At 42.5% G+C, this 22325-nt stretch overlaps 1 protein-coding gene across 4 annotated transcripts in view; it reads left to right on the top strand.

Moving 5' to 3' along the window:
• The window catches only part of LOC124008256 (protein MTSS 2-like), a 130000-nt gene extending 108590 nt beyond the window's left edge, over positions 1-21410 (top strand). The window contains exons 10-15 of one of the 4 annotated variants that reach the window (XM_046319398.1): positions 3181-3277; positions 3668-3820; positions 16165-16290; positions 17577-17709; positions 18484-18510; positions 19622-21410. In XM_046319398.1, the coding sequence (XP_046175354.1) occupies positions 3181-3277; positions 3668-3820; positions 16165-16290; positions 17577-17709; positions 18484-18510; positions 19622-20700 (1615 nt within the window). In that variant the 3' untranslated portion in view covers positions 20701-21410. Of the gene's footprint in view, positions 1-3180; positions 3278-3667; positions 3821-16152; positions 16291-17576; positions 17710-18483; positions 18511-19621 lie in introns of all 4 variants that reach the window. The other 3 variants (XM_046319400.1, XM_046319399.1, XM_046319401.1) reach the window with 3 other exon arrangements.
• The last annotated feature ends 915 nt before the right edge of the window (positions 21411-22325 follow it).

The raw sequence follows: 22325 nt of genomic DNA, 5'->3' as shown, positions 1-22325 counted from the left end.
GCCCTGCATGAGGCAAATGCAGGCCATTAAAACCTTACCTAACCAGAAACCGTGGATTGATGGCAACATTGGCGCAAAACTGAAAGCGCGAACCACCGCTTTTAATCATGGCAAGGCGACCGGAAACATGACCAAATACAAACAGTGCAGCTATTCCCTCCGCGGCAATCACACAAGCAAAGCATCAGTATAGAGACAAAGTAGAGTCGCAATTCAAAAGCTCAAACATGAGACATATGTGTCAGGGTCTACAGTCAATCACAGATTACAAAAAGAAAACCAGCCCCGTCGAGGACATAGTCTTGCTTCCAGACAAACTAAATAACTTCTTTGCGCACTTTGAGGACAATGCAGTGCCACTGACACGGCCCGCTACCAAAGCTTGTGGGCTCTCCTCCTCCATGGCCAACGTGAATAAAACATTTAAAACTTGTTAACCCTCGCAAGGCTACCGGCCCAGACGGCATTCCTAGCCACGTCCTCAGAGCATGCACAGACCAGCTGGCTGGTGTGTTTACGGACATATTTAACCATCCCTAGCCCAGTCGGTTGTCCCTGCATGCTTCAAGATGTTCCTGTTCCCCAAGAAAGCTAAGGTAACTGAACTAAATAACTATCGCCCTGTAGCACTCACTTCTGTCATCATGAAATGCTTTGAGAGACGAGTCAAGGATCATATCACCTCCACCCTACCTGATACCCTAGACCCCCTCCAATTTGCTTGCCGCGCCCACAACCGCAGGGCTCTCCAGAGGGTAGTGCAGTCTGCACAACACATCCCCTGCCCTCCAGGACACCTACAGCACCCGATGTCACAGGAAGGTAAAAAGATCACCAAGGACAACAACCACCCGAGCCACAGCCTGTTCACCGCGCTATCATCCAGAAGGCGATGTCAGTACAGTTGCGTCAAAGCTGGGACCAAGAGACGGAAAAACAGCTTCTATCTCAAGGCCATCAGACTGTTAAACAGCCATCACTAACATAGTGATGGCTGTTCAACATCACTAACCAGTTTCCCACTAACATAGCTGCTGCCAACAGACTCAAATCTCTGGCCACTTAAATAAATAGACTTGATAAAGGTATCACTAGTCACTTTAAATAACGTCACTTTATATAATGTTTACATATCCTACACTACTCATGTGTATATACTGTATTCTACACCATCTACTGCATCTGAATGTTATGACTAGACAACCTAACGTACAATTTCAAAAATACATTAACCAGAAAACTTACAATGTAGTAAGACACATCAAAATGTGCAGCTCTTTATATCAGATAAAAGGACCACGGTGTCCGTGTGCAGTTTCCAATACATCAGTTATCCACCGACTCAATAGGTTAATTTCAGAAGGAATTGTTCATTACATGTCAGAGGATGGTATTTTATTAGGATCCCCATTAGCTGTTGCAAAAGCAGCAGCTACTCTTCCTTAACATGAAACATAATACAGAACAGCTCAAGGACAGAACTACAGTGCCTTGCAAAAGTATTCACTACCCTTGGCATTATTCCTATTTTGTTGCCTTACAACCTGGAATTGTTGGGGGTTTGTATCATTTGATTTACACAACATGCCTACCACTTTGAAGATGCAAAATATGTTTTCTTGTGAAACAAGAAATAAGACCAAAAAAAAATAACTTGAGCGTGCATAACTATTCACCCCCCCCAAACTCAATAATTTATAGAACCACCTTTTGCAGCTATTACAGCTGGAAGTCTCTTGGGGTATGTCTCTATAAGCTTGGCACATTTAGACACTGGGATTTTTGCCCATTCTTCAAGGCAAAACTGCTCCAGCTCCTTCGAGTCGGATGGGTTCCACTGGTGTACAGCAATCACAGATTCTCAATTGAATTGAGGTCTGGGCTTTAACTAGGCCATTCCAAGACATTTAAATGTTCCCCCTAAACCACTTGTGTTGCTTTAGCAGAATGCTTCTGGTCATTGTCCTGCTGGAAGGTGAACCTCCATCCCGGTCTCAAATCTCAAATCTCTGGAAGAGTGGAACAGGTTTCCCTCAAGAATTTCATAGTATTTAGCGCTGTCCATCATTCCTTCAATTCTGACCAGTTTCCCAGTCCCTGCCGATGGGGAAAAACATCCCCACAGCATGATGCTGCCACCACCGTGCTTCACTGTGGGGATGGTGTTCTCGGGTGAAGAGAGGTGTTGGATTTGTGCCAGACATAGCGTTTTCCTTGATTTCCAAAAAGCTCAATTTTAGTCACATATGTTTGGGGAGCATCCCGCATGCCTTTTGGCAAATGTGTTCGCTTATTGTGTTCTTTAAGCAATGGCTTTTTTCTGGTCACTCTTCCATAAAGCCAGCCTTGTGGAGTGTATGGCTTAAAGTGGTCCTATGGACAGATACTCCAATCTCTGCTGTGGAGCTTTGCTTTGCAGCTCCTTCAGGGTTAACTTTTTCACTCGGGGCCCCACTTTCTCTTGTCATGTTAGTCATTGCATACCGTAGCTATTTATAACTCCAGATCAACTAGCCCATGTCAGTTAATGATTCAAAAAATAAATAATCTGTCCATGTTATTGTTGTAAATTGTATCACTCAAATATCACATGAATACACATTAGACATGGCAAAATGTATAGCTTTGCAAGAAAATGTGCTTTAAAACTGCAACATTTTCTTTGCACCCCATGACAAAATGTGTAGAATGGCAGGAAATAAGTTTTAACCCTGCAAAATTCTCTCCACCAACGAGAGGTGAACAATTTGTCACCTGAACAGTGCTTGTGCACATAGAAATAGAAGTCGCGTGTTCGGGGGGCGGGGTGGTCCCCAATGCTGGGGTGGGGGGGCACCGAGTGAAAAAGTTTGGGAACCCCTGCTCTAAGGTATGCAATGACTGACATGACGAGGAAAACTGATGATGCACTACATTTCGAGATTGAACCTTGTGCAATCTACTATTACAACTTTCAAGAGTAAGTTGAAAGCCGGACTGAGTTCCTTAAAAAAAAATAGTTGACATTTTTTTCTGAAGTTTGTTCACACACTGTCTGTCGCTTGGCTCCATTTCAGATGTAATGGTGCCAGGTTTGTATGCCTTGTTGTCTTTCTCTCCTTTTTTATTTCTCTTATTTCCTTTTTCAATAATATGATTTATTTCTCTTCCACAACCTTTCTCGCTCTCTCACTCTCTCAGTAACTACAACTCTATTAGGTACGTCCCCTCTCTGGACTCCATCGCTACCTCGGTGGACAGCATTCACCTTTGCCTGCCCTCCATGGACCCAGCACAGGTAAGACTGACTGACTATCTCCATTTTGAAATGCTCCTTTGTGCCCTTTATTCTTTTGGCTGCTGAATTTTTCAAATGCATCAATCATAATCACACCCCATTGCTGCACTTTCGCACAGGGGGCTCGATTTCAACAAATTTGAAAGAAAACTTCAGTCCACTGCAGCATAGTATATTAAATCATTGATTCTTACATTCAAAGTTCAAACTATTGCCCTTAACTTGAGTACTGTTTTATCTAAACCCCAGTAAACAGTATAAAAGAAAGATGTTGCTCTGTCTGGCCCCCTCCCTCAACCTGAGTTACGCACTACCCTTTACAACTTCCGCTGCTTGAAACACAAACCATTTTCTCTCTATCCCTCCTCCCGTCGTCCCTTCCATGGGTAGCGCCGCTCGCCCAGTCCGTTGGCACGCTTTGAGGGCTGGGACGGTACCGCACACTCCCTCAGCGAGGGCAACTCGCCAACCATCTCCGCCTGCTCTGGTGCCCACCGCACCCATGTCCGCTCTGCCAGCCAAACCAGCCACAGAGACACCACTGTGAGAACACACACCCCCTTACTGCCCCCCTGTATACCCACTGTGGCGTAAACCCCCACTCATGGCCCCCATGTAAACGTGTGTGTGCATAATGTGTGTTGTCTGTATTTGTCCAGTTGTGTCAAATGAATGTATCCAGTGTCTGTCTGTTACTGTGTGGGTATGTGAGAGTACTGTATCTGTGTGAGAGGGAGATAAACAGCTTTGGATAATTTACTATTAGCCCTTACTTTGACCTGCTGCCCACTGGAAAACTAAAATGATCAACTTGAAGTTCTCTATAACCCTACTTGCTGCCTCCTGAAGGTCTAAAAGCCATTGCTCCTAGAACAGTAACAGCTGACTGTATAATAGCTACTGTGCTAATATAGTAATTCTATGTGTGTGTGTGTTTATATACAGTTGAAGTCAGAAGTTTACATACACTCCAATACCTTGACTTTGTTGTCCTTAAGCCATTTTGCCACAACTTTGGAAGTATGCTTGGGGTCATTGTCCGTTTGGAAGACCCATTTGCGACCAATCTTTAACTTCCTGACTGATGTCTTGAGATGTTGCTTCAATATATCCACGTAAGTTTCCTCCTCATGGTGCCATCTATTTTGTGAAATGCACCATTCCCTCCTGCAGCAAAGCACCCCCACAACATGATGCTGCCACCCACGTGCTTCACGGTTGGGATGGTGTTTAGTTTATTTTATTTTTACAGGGACAGTGCACATTAATCAACGTTTCAGTAAAAGTGTCGGTTTTAGCCAGCCGGGTAATTTTCAACCGCAGTCCCTGGGCAGGTTATTAAAAACAATTACAATATAGACAATAGCACCATAGAACAAGCAAGACATAGCAACATAGGACAAGCAAGACATAGCATACAGACAGAGCAACATAGAACAAAAAGCAGCAAAACAAAATTCATAAAAGCAACAAAGTGTTTCCACACCTCACAAGCTACAGACAACAGACAACATGGAAAGCGGCAACACACGGCTAGGGACCATGTTCACAAATCTGATTGACCTTTAGCCAGGTCTTCAAGCATTTTGTGAAAGTGTGATATGTGGTGCAGTTATGTGTGTCTGATGGCAGTGTATTCCAGACATGGGAAGCTCTCACAGAGAATGCAGATTTACTAAAGGTGCTTTTCCTTAGGGGAACTATACAGTCACCTCTCATGGCAGACCTTGTGGATCTGCTGCCATATGTCTGGGTTTTCTGTTTAACAAAAATATTGAGTGGAGGGGGAGCCAGGCCATTTAGGATCTTGAATACAAGACATGCGTCGGTGTATTGCACAAGATTTTCCCAACTCGAGCTCATGCTTTCTAAGGATGTGACAATGATGATGGCTATTGGGCTTCCTATCAAGCACTTTGAGAGCCTGTTTGTAGACAGACTGAATAGGTTTTAATGTTGTACAGCAAGCTTGGGCCCAACTAGTCAAGCAGTATGTTAAGTAGGGGAGTATCATAGAATTGAAGTACAGTTTTGCTACCTCTGTAGTCAAACAATTTCGTATAAATCGGAAATTAGCTAGGTTGAATTTGGTTATTTGAATTACCTTTTTCACATGCTTTTTAAAAGAGAGGTTGGAATCAAGTATGATGCCAAGGTACTTAAAATCGGATACCACCTGGAGCTTCTCCCCTGACACATAGACATCTGGCTCAGTAGCATCTGTTGCCATCTTTGTGAAGAACATGCAAACAGTTTTTTTCACATTGAGATGCAAACACGAGTCACTGAGCCACTTTGTAACCTGGAGCATTACAGTAGTGAGTTCTTGTGCAGCTTGTTGTTTGCTCTTTGCATGCACATATATCACTGTATCATCTGCATACATTTGAACTTCAGACCCAGTACAGACAGAAGGCAGATCATTAATGTACAGGCTGAACAGGAGGGGCCCCAGTATTGACCCTTGGGGCACGCCCACATCATAGCTACGAGTGGGCGACAGCTCATTGCTCACTCTGACACACTGAGTTCTGCCTTCAAGGTATGATTTCATCCATCTCAAGGCATCAGGGGAAAAGTTGAACTTGGACAATTTTGTGATGAGAATCTCATGGTTAACAGTATCAAAAGCCTTCCTTAGGTCCAGAAACACAGCCCCAACAGCACCCCCTTTGTCCATCTTCGACTTCACATTTTCCAGAAGAAAGCAGTTGGCCGTTTCTGTGGAGTGTTTCGCTCTGAAGCCAAACTGCATGGAGTGTAATGTGAAGGGGCTGTTGTTGAGGTGGGCAATCAGTTGTTCTGCTACACACTTTTCAACAACTGACACCACAGGTAGTATACTAATGGGCCTGTAGTTACTCATGTCAGCAGGGTCGCCTGATTTAAAGATGGCCGTTATTATGGCCGACTTCCATACCCTTGGAAACACACCGAGACCAATAGATGTGTTGGTGACCTTAGTAATGGGGCCAATGAGTGACTCTTTGTAGTTTTTAAGAAAGGTAGAGTCCATCCAAACACATCTTTGGCTTTAGAGTTCTTTAGTGAGCTAATCACCTTGTTCACCTTTGACTCAGAAACCTCCCTTATGATGAAGACAGGTTGAGTGTCATTCACTAGCACTGAGCCCAAGAAATCAGTGGAGGGGTTCTGTGTCAGTAACCTGACAGAGTCAATAAAGTAGGAATTGAAGGCTGTTGCTATTTCAACTGCATCCTGTGTTAGATTGTTATTCACCATGATTTCTAGTCTTTTTGCAGTGTTACTATGGTCTTTCCCTGTTAACTTTTTTAGATTCTCCCATATCAATTTAGAATTTCCCTTTGCTTCACCAATTATGTTAATAAAAAAGTTTGCCTTGGCCTGTCTGATTTCTTTTATCACCTTATTTCTCAACATGGTAAACCTACGTCTGTCATGCTCTAATTTAGATTTTAGGGCTATTTTTAGAGCATAATCTCGTTCTTTCATCAATTTCCAGATTTCTCCATTTAGCCAAGGAAGAGTGCTCTTTTGGCCAGGTTTGGATTGGATTTTCTTTAGGAAGCCATTTATTGTAGTCTGGATTGTGGATAGAAAAACCTGACTATCAGCTTCCACGTCTGTATAGGACAAGAGATCATTCCAGTTTATTCCCTTAATTGCTTTTTCAAAATAGTTTAATTCACTCTTAGGTATTCTAAGTTGATCCGGCTTTCTAACAGTAGAGAGGTTAAACCTGCTCTTAGACAGCTTTCTGGCTATAAGTGTCAGATTATGATCAGACAGCCCAGTAACCATATTGAATGATTTAGTCACTCTCTCTGGTTTATTACTGAACACCAAATCAATCTGTGTTTTAGAGCAACAAGTCACCCTGGTTGGCCCTTTAACTAGCTGTGAAAGGTCAAAGGTATTAGTGATCCGTTTGAGCGTTTTCCTACAACACTTGTCTTCATAATTAATGTTAAAATCTCCCATTAAGATGACCTCTTTCCCAAAATCACATTCCCTAAGCATGGTATTAAACTGATCAAAAAACACACTTTTGGTGGAAGGTGGCCTATACATTCCAATGAGGGTAAAAGACATTTGGGGAGACAGTGTAACGTTCAGGCCGATACATTCTAGTTCATTATCACATGACCACTCAATTTGTTTACATCGGATATGTTCTTTAATGTAAATCATCACACCCCCTCCTCTTCCTTCAATCCTGTCTCTCCTGAAAACATTGTAGCCAGGCACAATCAAAGCAGCATATGGAGAGTGTTTATGGAGCCATGTCTCTGAGAGGCAGAGAAAGTCAAGGTTGGAGTCTGTGAGTAGATGTTGAATTTGATCACTTTTTGGAATGACACTACGAATGTTCAAGTGCCCCCCTAGTAGTCCCTTGGGCTTAGCTCGTGGGTCCCAGATGACTCTAGAGTGATTGACACATTGAAAAAAGTTACATTTTCTGTGTTTTCTGACGGCTGGGTTTAGGCCGTTTTGTTTCGTTTTGATTAGGGGCAGTTCGGTAGCGCAATTAACAATCCCTCCCGCCTGCACTGGATGCGGGGAACTAATTAAAATAGCTTGCGTACCAGAAGCAGAGTCAGGGATCGCATATAGCGACAGACTGTAGACTGACACAATCTGTGTGTTCTTTGGCTTGCAAGCCTCCCACTTTTTCCTCCAAATTTAATGATGGTCATTGTGGCCAAACAGTTATATTTCTGTTTCATCAAACCAGAGGACATTTCTCCAAAACTACGATCTTTGTCCACGTGTGCAGTTGCAAACCGTAGTCTGGCTTTTTTTATGGCGGTTTTGGAGCAGTGGCTTCTTCCTTGCTGAGCAGGCTTTCAGGTTATGTCGATATAGTATTTTTGTTACTGTGGATATAGATACTTTGGTACTTGTTTCCTCCAGCATATTCACAAGGTCCTTTGCTGTTGTTCTGGGATTGATTTGCACTTATTGCACCAAAGTACGTTCATCTATCTCTAGGAGACAGAATGCGTCTCCTTCCTGAGCGGTATGACGGCTGCGTGGTCCCATGGTGTTTATACTTGCGTACTATTGTTTGTACATATGAACGTGGTACCTTCAGGCGTTTGGAAATTGCTCCCAAAGATGAACCAGACTTGTTGCGGTCTCCAATTTTTTTTATTGGCTGATTTCTTTTGATTTTCTCATGATGTCAAGCAAAGAGACACTGAGGTAGGTAGGCCTTCAAACTTCTGACCCACTGGAAATGTGATACAGTGAAATAATCTGTCTGTAAACAATTGTTGGAAAAATGACTTGTCATGCACACGGTAGTTGTCCTAACCGACTTGCCAAAACTATAGTTTGTTAACAAGACATTTGTGGAGTGTTTGAAAAACGAGTTATAATGACTCCAATCTAAGTGTATGTAAACTTCAGACTTCAACTGTATATGTGTATATTTGTGTGTGTATGTGTACAGTACCAGTCAAAAGACACACCTACTCCAGGGTTTTTCTTAATTTTTTCTATTTCTACATTGTAGAATAATAGTGAAGACATCAACTCTGTAATTACACATATGGAATCATGTAGTTACCCAAGAAGTGTTAAACATATCAAAATATATTTGAGATTCTTCAAATAGACATGAAGGTCAGTCATTTCTAGAACTTTGAAAGTTTCTTCAAGTGCAGTCGCAAAAACCATCAAGCTCTATGATGAAACTGGCTCATGAGAAACGCCACAGGAAAATCTGCTTGACAGAGTTCAAATAACAGACACACCTCAACATCAACTGTTCAGAGGAGAATGCGTGAATCAGGCCTTCATTGTCGAATTGCTGCAATGAAACCACTACTAAAGGGCACAAATAATAAGAAGAGACTTGCTTGGGCCAAGATACACGAGCAATGGACATTAAACCAGTGGAAATCTGTGCAGGACAGTCAAGTTCTTCATTACCAATCTCGACAAACCATTTCTTTATGGACCTCGCTGTGCGTACATGGGCGTTGTCATGCTATAATAGGAAAGGGCTTTACCAAACTGTTGCCATAAAGTTGGAAGCACATAATCGTCTAGAATGCCATTGTATGTTGTAGCTTTAAGATGTCCCTTCACTGGAACTAAGGGCCCCAGCCGTAACCACGAAATCCAGCCCCAGACCATTATTCCTCTTCCACCAAACTTTACAGTTGGCACTATACATTGAGGCTGATAGCGTTCTCCTGGCATCCGCCAAACCCAGATTTGTCCGTTGGACTGCCAGATGGTGAAGCATGATTTGTCACTCCAGAGAACGTGTTTCCACTGCTCCAGAGTCCAATGGCTTCGAGCTTTACACCACTCCACCCGACGTGTGGCATTGCCCATGGTGATCTTAGGCTTGTGTGCAGCTGCTCGGCCATGGAAACCTATTTCATGAAGCTCACGACTAATAATTATTGTGCTGACATTGCTTCCAGAGGCAGTTTGGAACTTGGTAGTGAGTGTTTCAACTGAGGACAGACCATTTTTACCCGCTTCAGCACTCAGCGGTCCCGTTCTGTGAGCTTGTGTAGCCTACCATTTCGCGGCTGAGCTGTTGTTGCTCCTAGATATTTCCACTTCACAATAACAGCACTCAATTGTATACGCCTGTTAGCAACGGGGGTGGCTGAAATAGCCAATTTGACTCATTTGAAAGGGTGTCCACATAACTTTGTGTATATAGTGCTATGTATATATAGTATTTAGTGCCTCTAACTTCCTCCAGTCCCTGTGATAGTCTCGCTGCCCTTCCCAGTGCTCTTCCTTGTATACATCCTGTTCATTCAGTGTTAAGTGGCCCTGCCGGCCTGCCCCGGATATGTTCACCTCTGTTCCATATTATTTATTGTCAAAATGACTTTCACTTCTGTCACATCAAACAGGCCACTGCTTGTTTTGTTTTTGCATGAGCTGTCTTAAATGTGTATGTATTTATAATAGAATGTGGCTTTTGGGAAGATCTTGACATTGGCAAGTTGTTAATCGGACTACTGTCATCACCACTAAAGATGGCAAACAAATCGAGCAATATTTGGATATAGCCATATAGTTTATCCCCTGAAAGTTAACTTGTTTTCTAGCAGTATTGAAGGGATCTGTTATTTGCTAGCTAGCCAATTTGATTTGGTCCATCAGTTAATGTAGCCTATCATGTCTGTCAGCAGCAATCATGGTTAAACCAACATAGGCTAGGTAAAAGAAAACAGTATAATGGTTGAAGAAAACAGTATAATTCGGTTAACTTTCCAATATGTTTAGCCAACTGTACAAATAATATAATAATAATATATGCCATTTAGCAGACGCTTTTATCCAAAGCGACTTACAGTCATGTGTGCATACATTCTACGTATGGGTGGTCCCGGGGATCGAACCCCGGTAGCTTGCAAAATAAACATCAGCTATTAGTAGATCAGCAAATGCACAGAGCCTACAAAGGATGGGAAATTAACCTAAACCACTCATACTTGTCAGGTATAGTTCACTTTTATTTCATAACACTCAAATGTGACCAACCGGCTCAAATCGGTTGAATGTAGCAAAATTTGAAATGGTGTTTTTCACATTAGATAAAAGTAGAGCAACAAAAGGGTATAGCACACACTGCATTTTTGAGGAGCAATGGGAAAGTAATTCTGCTTTGAAAGTTGAAAAATGCGTAAACTCACTTTTGAGAAAATGGCCTTTTTTGAATGTTTTGGTACCTAGTGAAGAGCTAATCTTTGTCTACGTCAGGCATCGCTCACACGCTCTTAAAGCTTTAGCCACACCCATCTCGTTTCGCTCTCGGGGCGTTCAGAGCGCACACTTTACGCTCTGGCCGATGATTTGTTTACCTGGCAACAATTTCATTGTTTTTTTCCAACTTTTACTGACACCGGCCATATTCAACGGGTGTTGTGCGTTTGTAAATTCTTCAGTTATTCTGCACTCTGGCATACTCAGACTGAATTTACGAATGCACCCAAAATTGCATAGTGGAGTCTTTTGTTAAGATATGTAGCTAGCTTGCAAGCTAATAACTAGGTAAACAACGTGTAAGATCATACAGCAAGCCAGCAAATGTTAGCAAGCTACAACAATGAATATAGTGCCAAATCATGTTGTTTACTACCCTGCATGAATCTGCTGGGCGCTAACCAATCAGGTTCAATGTTAGCTAGCTGACATTAGTCTCTAATTTGCCAAGCAAGCGGATCTGGGATATGAATAATATCATGCACGTCAAATTAGCTAACAAGCCAGCCAGCTAACGTTAGCTAGTTAAACAATGAACAAAGTGCCAACAAGGCCACAGTGCTGGGAGCTAACCATCCAGGTTCAATGTTTGCTAGCTAACATTAGGCTCTAACTAGAAAAGCAAACAGCTCTTGGAAATGAATAATAACGTCCACTAGGGAGCTATCCAGCTAATGTTCGCTAGCTAGCTAACAGTACACTTTAGCTTAAGACTTATAGCTAGCTGGCTAGCTAGGAAAGAATGAACCTAGCTAGGTAAACAATGTGTAAGATCATACATGTAACGTTAGCTAGCGAGCCAGCCAGCTAACATTAGCTAGTAACCTCTTGATTCTAGCCATCCCGGATCCGGGATCGTGAATACAGCCTCAAGCTCATTACCATAACGCAACGTTAACTATTCATGAAAATCGCAAATTAAATGAAATAAATATGCTAGCTCTCAAGCTTAGCCTTTTGTTAACAATACTGTCATCTCAGATTTTCAAAATATGCTTTTCAACCATAGCAAAACAAGCATTTGTGTAACAGTATTGATAGCTAGCGTAGCATTTATCGTTAGCATTCAGCGGGCAACATTTTCACAAAAACAAGAAAAGCATTCAAAATAAAATAATTTACCTTTGAAGAACTTCAGATGTTTTCAATGAGGAGACTCTCAGTTAGATAGCAAATGTTCAGTTTTTCCAAAAAGATTATTTGTTTAGGACAAATCGCTCCGTTTTGTTCATCACGTTTAGCTACGAAAAAAACCTGTATCCAGGAGTGTTATTATCCCGCAAGCTCATTAGCATAACACATTGTTAACTATTCATGAAAATCGCAAATGAAATGAAATAAATATATTAGCTCTCAAGCTTAGCCTTTTGTTAACAACACTGTCATCTCAGATTTTCAAAATGTGCTTTTCAACCATAGCAAAACAAGCATTTGTGTAACAGTATTGATAGCAACATTTTCACAAAAGCATTCAAATAAAATCATCAACTTTGAAGATCTTCGGATGTTTTCAATGAGGAGACTCTCAGTTAGATAGCAAATGTTCCGTTTTTCCTGAAAGATTCTTTGTGTAGGAGAAATCGCTCCGTTTTGTTCGTCACGTTTGGCTACCAAAAAAAACAGAAATTCAGTCATCAAAACGCCAAACTTTTTCCCAAATTAACTCCATAATATCGACTGAAACATGGTAAACGTCGTTTAGAATCAATCCTCAAGGTGTTTTTCACATATCTCTTAGTTGATATTTAGTTCGTGGAAGTCTCCTCCCTCTGAATCACATGGATGAATGCGTGCAGCTGAAGATTACGCACCAATTTCGACAAAGGACACCGGGCAGACACCTGGTAAATGTAGTCTCTTATGGCCAATCTTCCAATGATATGCCTACAAACACGTCACAATGCTGCAGACACCTTGGGGAAACGGCAGAACTTGTAGGCTCGTTCAGGGCGCATTCACAGCCATATAAGGAGACAATGGAAAACAGCGCCTCAAACATTTTGCTCATTTCATGTTTGAAGTTTCATCTTGGTTTCGCCTGTAGCATCAGTTCTGTGGCCCTCACAGATAATATCTTTGCAGTTTTGGAAACGTCAGTGTTTTCTTTCCAAAGCTGTCAATTATATGCATAGTCGAGCATCTTTTCGTGACAAAATATCTTGTTTAAAACGGGAACGTTTTTTCATCCAAAAATGAAATACTGCCCCTAGTGTTCCAAGAGGTTAACCTCTTGCTCCTACCTGACACGCAGGCGTCCCATCTAGACATCTGGAAATGCAAATGCGCTACACTAAATGCTAATAGTACTAGTTAAAACTCAAACGTTCATTAAAATACACATGCAGGGTATTGAATTAAAGCTACACTCGTTGTGAATCCAGGCAACAAGTCAGATTTTTAAAATGCTTTTCGGCGAAAGCATGAGAAGCTATTATCTGATAGCATGTAACACCCCAAAAGACCTGCAGGGGACGTAAACAAAATAATTAGCATAGTCGGCGCTACACAAACCGCACAAATAACATATAAAACATTCATTACCTTTGACCATCTTCTTTGTTGGCACTCCTAGATTTCCCATAATCACTATTGGGTCTTTTTTTCGATTAAATCGGTCCATATATAGCCTAGATATCGATCTATGAAGACTGTGTGATAAACGGAAAAAAATAGCGTCTTATAACGTACCGTCATTTTTTTTAATTAAAAAAGTTGACGATAAACTTTCACAAAACACTTCGAAATACTTTTGTAATGCAACTTTAGGTATTAGTAAACGTTAATAAGCGATCAAATTGATCACGAGGCGATGTATAGTCTATAGAAATAATGTCCGGGTAAATCTCAACCAAAATATCCGGTCCGAGACCTGAAGAAATGGGCTGTCTCTTCTTCGTTTGACCAAGAAACAAAGCCTAGGCAAATGACAAGACTGTTGACATTGTGTGGAAGCTGTAGGAATTGCAATCTCAGCTCCAGGTAATTTGCTTTCCCATAGACAATACATGCAAGTGGCGCATTGATATATTTTCCAATTTTCAGTGATCAGATTTTCCTGCACTTTTCAATGAAACGCACGTTCTGTTATAGTCACAGCCGTGATTTAACCAGTTTTATAAACATCTGAGTGTTTTCTATCCACACATACTAATCATATGCATATACTATATTCCTGGCACGAGTAGCAGGGCGCTGAAATGTTGCGCGATTTTTAACAGAATGTTCAAAAAAGTAGAGGGTCGACTTAAGAGGTTAAACAACAATGAACATGGTGCCAACTCATAACGTTACCATGCCCTGCATGAATCTGCTGGGAGCTAACCAACCAGGTTCAATGTTAGCTAGCTAACATTAGCCTCTAACTAGCCAAGCAAACATCTCTGGGATTAGCTAGGGAGCCAGCCAGCTAACGTTAGCTGGCTGTACACTTTAGCTTGAAGTGAAATCACTTATGTGTATAATCTGGAAATGTAGCTAGCTAGACTATTTTACCCGTATGTATACATCATCATGCATGGTGGACAATTCTCCCTGTCATGAATTCCATGCCATGGTTGCCATAATCTTATGTTCATACAAATATCTACACGTGTTAATTTTGCTGAATATTAACACAGTTGACAGTGAGAGAATGTTACTTTTTTTGCTGAGTTTATATAACATTGTTGCAAGAAGTTTGTATAATTTAAAAATTCAAAGTTTTGAATCCGGTGACGTTTTGCATAACAGTTCATAAACCATGTGCCATGGAATCGGTAGGTCGAAAATCTCTTCCTAACTATTTTGCAATCTATATGGCACAGCTGTAAATTTTGGGGTCCTTAAATGAAACTGGTATACTTTTTTGTTTATCACAATTTTCTTTAACCAATTATGGTCTTTAATACAGGGCTGACAGACAAGTTCCCTACTTTTTCCCCCTTCCACTTTCCTCTTCCATTTTTGCGGTAATGCTGCAATTAGTTGGTTGTAATTTTGGGTAGAGCAGACATTTCCATATAGGTTTTAGCTGCATGTGTGACAACTACACCAGTCCTATTTAAGGTATACATTTTTTTCTTCTATTAGTATATTTGAGTTCAACCACAATATTTGTTGTATTCTTTGTTCTGTTTTTTTTTCTGGTGGATTAAATTGAAATTGAAATCAACTTTCCATGGCTTGTTTTAAAAATAAATGTATTTTGGAGATTTTCTTTCCTTTGAATAAGGCCATTCTTGAACATGGGGTGAGACATTCTTATTCATTTGCTAGAGAACCCGTTAGGATTTAAGTATAGCTTTTGTATGACTGAAGCCTATAGTGACCAGTGTAATGCTTTAATATTTAATCATTTCTGCCCTCGGAATTCATAGTCATTATAAATAGGCCCATTTAATTTTGTCTGTGATGCCGATCCAAATAAATTTAATTTAAATAACTGTTTTCTAGGTGTAGACAAGACCATAAGCAAATAGGTAAACTGGGATATGACTAAATAGTTCATCCGAGTGATTTTCCACAAATAAACAGGTATTTACATGGCAGCAAGATCATATCTATTTTTGCTAACTTTCTATAAAAATGTATTGGAGTGAGATCATTTATTTATTTTGGGATGTGTATACCGAGTATGTCCACATCACCATCAGACTATTTTATTGATAAACTAGACGGTAATGTAAAAGTTTTTTATTTTTTTTATATATATATATATATATATATATATATACATGCATATAGTGGGGCAAGAAAGTATTTAGTCAGACACCAATTGTGCAAGTTCTCCCACTTAAAAAGAGGCCTGTAATTTTCATCATAGGTACACTTCAACTATGACAGACAAAATTAGAAAAAAAATCCAGAAAATCACATTGTAGGATTTTTTATGAATTTATTTGCAAATTATGGAGCAGGCATGGTGCACTGCACTCGCGCTATAGGGGACATCGGCTGCTCTGATAGACTTGGATCTGTCAGACACATTTCACAGAAGTACCGAAAGTAACTCAAATGTTCTAGTTTTGAAAAAGTACCGAACTTTCGGTATACCGTGTAAGTGTCTATATCTAATTGTCCAACAGTGATTATAGAATGTGTCTTGTACTTAATGGTGTATCTATATATATAATATATCATCTGTGGGCAGTGGCACAATGTGATATTGTTAGTATTTGTTTCAGGAGTTGAGCGGGCCGTGGTCGGGGCAGATCGGGCCGGGCACAGAGAATGGCATGGCCATGCCCCCTCCACACAACGCCTACACACAGCACGGAGAGAGAGCGCGCACCATGTCCACATCCGGAAAGGTAGCACATACACACAAACGGACACACACACACACACACACACACACACACACACACACACACACACACACACACACACACACACACACACACACACACACACACACACACACACAGAATGCTTATCAGTTTGTACTTTGATATGTGGTCAATGATTAATTCAAATAAGCACCGGTGCAGTATGTTCCACCGTTTCTGAATCATTGACAAACAAACCAACCTTTTTGTAATCCATTAATAATTAGTTGATTGTACGATAACTTAAGAAATATTTCCACAAGGAAATGATGGCAACACTTTGCATTACATAGGCATTACTCCAGGCTAAATATATAGCAAAAAGTTACGTAACATTAAATATAGGCAGTAACATTTAGTAGGCCATCATTGGAAATAAGAATTTGTTCTTAATGACTTGCCTGGTTAAATAAATAAAATAAAATAAATGACCTAATTTTTGTTTTCCAAGAAAATACAAAATTGTTAGAGCTTAAATAAGTGGTAACAGCATAATTGCATGTACCGGTTTTTACTATGATGTTACATTTCTTTTTTCCAAGATAATCCATCCACCTGACAGATGTGGCATGTCAGGTAGCTGATTAAACATCATCATTACACAGGTGCACCTTGTGCTGGGGACATTAAAATGCCACTCTAAAATGTGCAGTTTTAACACACAACACAATGCCACAGAGGTCTCAAGTTTTGAGGGAGAGTGCAATTAGCATGCTGACTGCAGGAATGTCCACCAGAGCTGTTGCCAGATAAAATTGTTAATTTCTCTCCCATAAGCCGCCTCCAACGTCATTTTATAGAATTTGGCAGTACTCATAACCGGCCTCACAACCGCAGACCATGTGTAACCACGCCAGCCCAGTACCTCCACATCCGGCTGGTTGGCTGGGCCTGGCTCCCCAGTGGGTGGGCCTATGCCCTTCCAGGCCCACCTATGGCTGCGCCCCTGCCCAGTCATGTGAAATCCATAAATTAGGGCCTAATTCATTTATTTCCTTCTATGAAATGTAACTCGGTATAATCATTTAAATTCCTTCATTTTGCATTTATATTTTTGATCAGGATAGTTCGAGAGCTATTTCAGGGTGTATTCTTAGTGTTCAGCTGACAGGGGGCAGCAGAGGCCAAGAGGTTGAGGAAGGATTCTCTTCCGCTATAAACATCCCCCCCCCCCCATCAACAAATATCTCTCCCTCCCACCTTCCCCTCACGCTGTTTCATTCTCTCCCTTCTGCACTCCACCCTCTCCGTTACACTCCCTTTCATAGCTGACCCTGACCCTGGGCGGTGGGCTCAACTCGGAGGCCCCCCACACCAGTCGCGACTCCCTCCACTGCTCTAGTGGCTACAGCACGCAGACCACCACGCCCTCCTGTTCCGAGGACACCATTCCCTCCCACGGTTAGTAGTGACTTCCACACACCAAACCTCCCACCACACCCCTCCTAGGTTGCGACCAAATTGCCACCCTATTAGCTACCTAGTGCACTACCTTTGAACAGGCACTGTAGGGAAGGATGCCATTTGGGACGCAAACCTACTATCCCCCCATGGTCACAGCACTGTCTGCTTTTCTAGCTACGTGTCTGTTTCTTTGGCTCAGCCAGCTCTGTTTTTTAGTGCGTCTCTGTGTCAGGGATCTTATACAGCATGCTTGTCTTATTGGTTGTGTGTCATGATTTGTGCTTTTGGGTCTGTTTGCTTGGATCTGTCTGTGTGTCTGTACATCTGTGATTGTCTTGCAGTATGCGGCATGCATCCATCAGTTATTTCACTATCACAACAGAATGACGTCTACACTTCTGCCCAATCCATATGCCTGTTTCAACAGCATTATCACAACACCAGTTTGTGCAAGTAGCCTATGGTAGGATAATGTGCTTTTTTCTGCAGTGCTACCTGAAAACCAAGTCTGAATTTGACCTCTCTCCACACATCACCTCACCCCACCTATTTGTGGGATCAAAAGCCTGTATGCCGAGATGTAAAGCCATACATAGCATATCAGCCTGCAACCCGAGAAGGTTCTACTCCAGTTTGGTCCCTCTCAAAGCATTGTGGTGCTGGACTGTCACTTTGTGAAGCACCTCCCCACTCTACATCATGTTTAGATCAAAGAAAATGTGCTCTCTTTATTTGTATACAAGTTAAACGCAATCCTATATTCTTTTTCAGCTGTAAAGAAAGAACCAACTCTTTATGGTAGGTTTATTATCCGTTACTGTTTTAGATTTTCCCCCCTCTGTTCAAATTAGAGACCTTCACAGTGATTTAGTGTGACATCTGTGCTGTGTGAATTCCCATCACATCAATGGCCTTTTTGCTAGTAAAAGGAGAGCATAAGCGCTGAGTGTTTTGTTGTGTGTGCGTGGGTGTGAGAACCTTGATGTAATCGGAGGGGCGGATTCTTGCGTTATTATGAGATCAATTGAGTGTTTGTGTGAGTGATTGGGTATACAAGCACACGCTCCTTTGTCTTTGTTTGTGTATGTGCAACCGGCAGGTAATTGCGTGTTTACCATCATCAGCTGATAACAGGCCACCACTCCGTGCTGACTCACTCCATTACCACCCACACCCTAATCATTTCTTCCTCCTCAGATAAGTCTGTTTTTTTCTCAACTGGGCAGTGATTCAGCATTGAGACACAGCCTGTGTACCAAATGTCACCCTATTCCCTACATAGTGCCCTACTTTTGACCAGAGCCTGGGAAATAGAGTGCCATTTGGGACACATACATAGTTAGGTTATTATGTTTTTTTCTTTTTGTTTTTTTTCTTTATTTTACTAGGCAAATCAGTTAAGAACAAATTCTTATTTTCAATGACGGCCTAGGAACAGTGGGTTAACTGCCTGTTCAGGGGCAGAACGACAGATTTGTACCTTGTAAGCTCGGGGGTTTGAACTTGCAACCTTCCAGTTACTAGTCCAACGCTCTAACCACTAGGCTACCCTGTCGCCCTACTATGTTTGGGGCAAATCTGGAGTCTTAGTTTATGGGGTTCTCTGATAAATTTTCCATGTCTGATTCTCACCGACTACACCAAGTATTCAATGCTGTCTGACGTGTTAACAAGATAAACTTTAGCATAGAGAAACTTTGTGCCACGGAACATTTTTGCTTTTGGTTTTAATGGAATGCATCAGGTCAGATTTTCCACCCCAGGCAAAGCTTCTGCTTTCCTACCATGTTTTATTTCAGTTAGGAAAGAAATGTGTTGTGTGTTCCTCAGCTCTAAGTAACCACAGTCTTACTCTTGTCCCTCACCCCTCCTTTATCCATCCCTCTCTCCCTCCTTCTCCACCCACCAGACTACGACTACATCTCCCTGCACGGGGGCGAGGAGTTGCACCACAGCCCGCCCGACTTCGACAAGTCCTCCACCATCCCGCGTAACAGCGACCTCAGCCTGCAGTACCGCAAGATGTTTCAGAGCAAGCGGCCCGCCTCAACCGTCAGCCTGCTCGCTGAGCCCGAGCCGCTGGGCCTGCGCCAGATGCACACTGCCACCATCCGCCGCAAGCCCTCATCCAAGCCCACCTACCGCCGTGGCACCATCAGTGGTGGCGTACCTATCCCTATCTGCACCCCCCAGGTTCCCTTCAAAGCCTTGGGGGGAGGTGTAGGTGGAGGCAACGGTGGTGGAGGGGGGAAGAGCGGGAGCGACGAGAATGTGGGGCCTCCAGAGAGCAGTGTGGGGAAGGGCGTGATTGGCATGAGCAGGACGGTGGACCACGAGTTGGTCCTCGCCAAGCACAGTCTGTGCACTTCCACCCAGAGCCTGAGCACCATGCCCTCGCATCACTCATTATCCACGTCGCCCTACTACTCTCTGATCCCGGGCCAGGCGCCAGTGCCCGTGGGCAGCTCAGAGCAGCTGTACCAGCTGAGCAAGCAGCAGCAGTACGCCCTGCACCAGCAGCAGCAGAAGCAGTACCAGCACCTGCAGTACAACCAGCAGCAGCAGTTCCAGCCACCCCAGACACAACAGTTGCAACCAGCAGCCCAGACACAACAGCAGTTTCAACTACAGCAACAACAACAACTACAGCAGCAGCAGCAACAGTTACAACAACAGCAGTACCAGCAGACACCACAACCGCAACAGCAGAAGCTCCAATATCAAAAGCAGCAGCAGCAGCAACAGTTTCAGCGGCAGTCTCATCTCCCACAACAGTACAACGCATCTGGGACTGGCAACCAGCTGGTGGAAAGCGGCCACTGCCCTCCCCCCCAGCAGCCCCCTGCCGCCCCAGACACCCAGGACACAGATGAGCCCTCGTGTGGTGGAGGTCACATGGTCACCATGATCCGGGGAGTAAAACTGCGTCGGACTCTGACCAACGACCGCTCTGCCCCCTTCATCCTCCTGCCCAACCAATTCAAATGAGCCCTTCCCTACCAGTGTAGGTTGTCGGACTCTGACCAACGACCGCTCTGCCCCCTTCATCCTCCTGCCCAACCAATTCAAATGAGCCCTTCCCTACCAGTGTAGGTTGTCGGACTTGGACCAACGACCGCTCTGCCCCCTTCATCCTCCTGCCCAACCAATTCAAATGAGCCCTTCCCTACCAGTGTCGGTTGTCATCGTTTTGTTTTACGGTTTTCGCTTTTCTTTTAGCCCCGTTTTGATGACATTTCTCCTGAGAAAAGAAAGGATGTTTCCTTTTTGGACGTTTTGTCTCGTGTAAAAGGGTTCCCTCTCTCCAACCAAATGTCCAGTAGCACTGTGTTTTAAACAGATTGTTATAATATCCCTCAGAGGGACTCGTAGGTGAATGTGGCCTCTTTATCGCTCTGTAATTTAAGATTTTTATACATACTGTACAAGGATGTGTGTTGGCTATATACAAGAATTTGAGCGCATAAATTATAAGTTTTATGTTTCTATATTGTTGAGGGGAAAATGCCTTGCTTACTTATTAGTCTTATCACCTGTATGGTTGGAACCAATAAAAACCCACACATATGTATATATTAGTGTGTTATACGGAAATCTTTATTGTATTTTTATTATTATCAGTGTCAATGACAGACTGAAACAGTGGATGTGTAATGAATGATCCCCTAGAGGAAATTAAAGACTCATAACTAGACCTATATACTGTTCTAGTCTGCATCTCATTCAACATGTGATCAAGTAAGCTCAATCACTCTCCATATAGTGTATGTCCACCGTGGCTTTAAATGCTTTGAGCTGACTTTCCTATTTACAAACACACATGCTTCACCTTTGTGGTGAAGGTGACAGGCTTCTCATGGAGGCTGACTGTACCAGTGTTTGAGCCAATCAGAAGCTTGCACCGAAGGGCAGAGAGGGGTCACAGGGTCAACGAAAGGCTTTGTGGGGCTTTTGATAGCAGGGGTCAGGACCACTGTACCGTAACCTTGAGCTAGGAAGTAAAGCCACTGTTGTGTGGGGGGGCAAGGAGGACTGCAATGCTCTTAATCCCTGCTATAATGTGTCTTAACACTTTCTTCACATTGCCAAGCACATTGATTTAGTGATGTATGTGGAGTAGTTTTTCAACTGATCACCCTGTTCCCCATAAGTGATAGATATCCTCCCTACCTTCTTGGGGTTGGAGTTCTGGTTAATATTCAAGTTTTTATGCATTATTTCAGTGAAATCGGCTCTTTTATTATGAACATATGGTGTTATTGTGACATACCAATCCCAGCCTGCACTGTCTCCTCGCCCCCTGACTTACTGCACATACACATGATGCACTCACTGGCCATATTAGGGATTTTATAATAACTGTTACTGACCTTGCAAGACCATAGAAGTCGTGAGGAGACTCGCCATTTCTGCAGTGGCAATAGGTTTGCGGCTGCAGGCCTGGTGCTGTGGGTTAGTGGTTTTGGGATCCTTCTGGAATGTGAGCCCCATATCAATTATTATTGAACCTTTATTTAACCAGGCAAGTCAGTTAAGAACAAATTGTTATTTACAATGACAGCCTACCCCAGCCAAACCCTAACCCGGACCACACTGGGCCAGTTGTGCACCGC

This window comes from Oncorhynchus gorbuscha, linkage group LG21, assembly GCF_021184085.1.
Source record: "Oncorhynchus gorbuscha isolate QuinsamMale2020 ecotype Even-year linkage group LG21, OgorEven_v1.0, whole genome shotgun sequence".
Taxonomy (NCBI): domain Eukaryota; kingdom Metazoa; phylum Chordata; class Actinopteri; order Salmoniformes; family Salmonidae; genus Oncorhynchus; species Oncorhynchus gorbuscha.
Note: the sequence above shows the minus strand (reverse complement) of the source record. Positions and strands in the feature narration are given on the sequence as shown.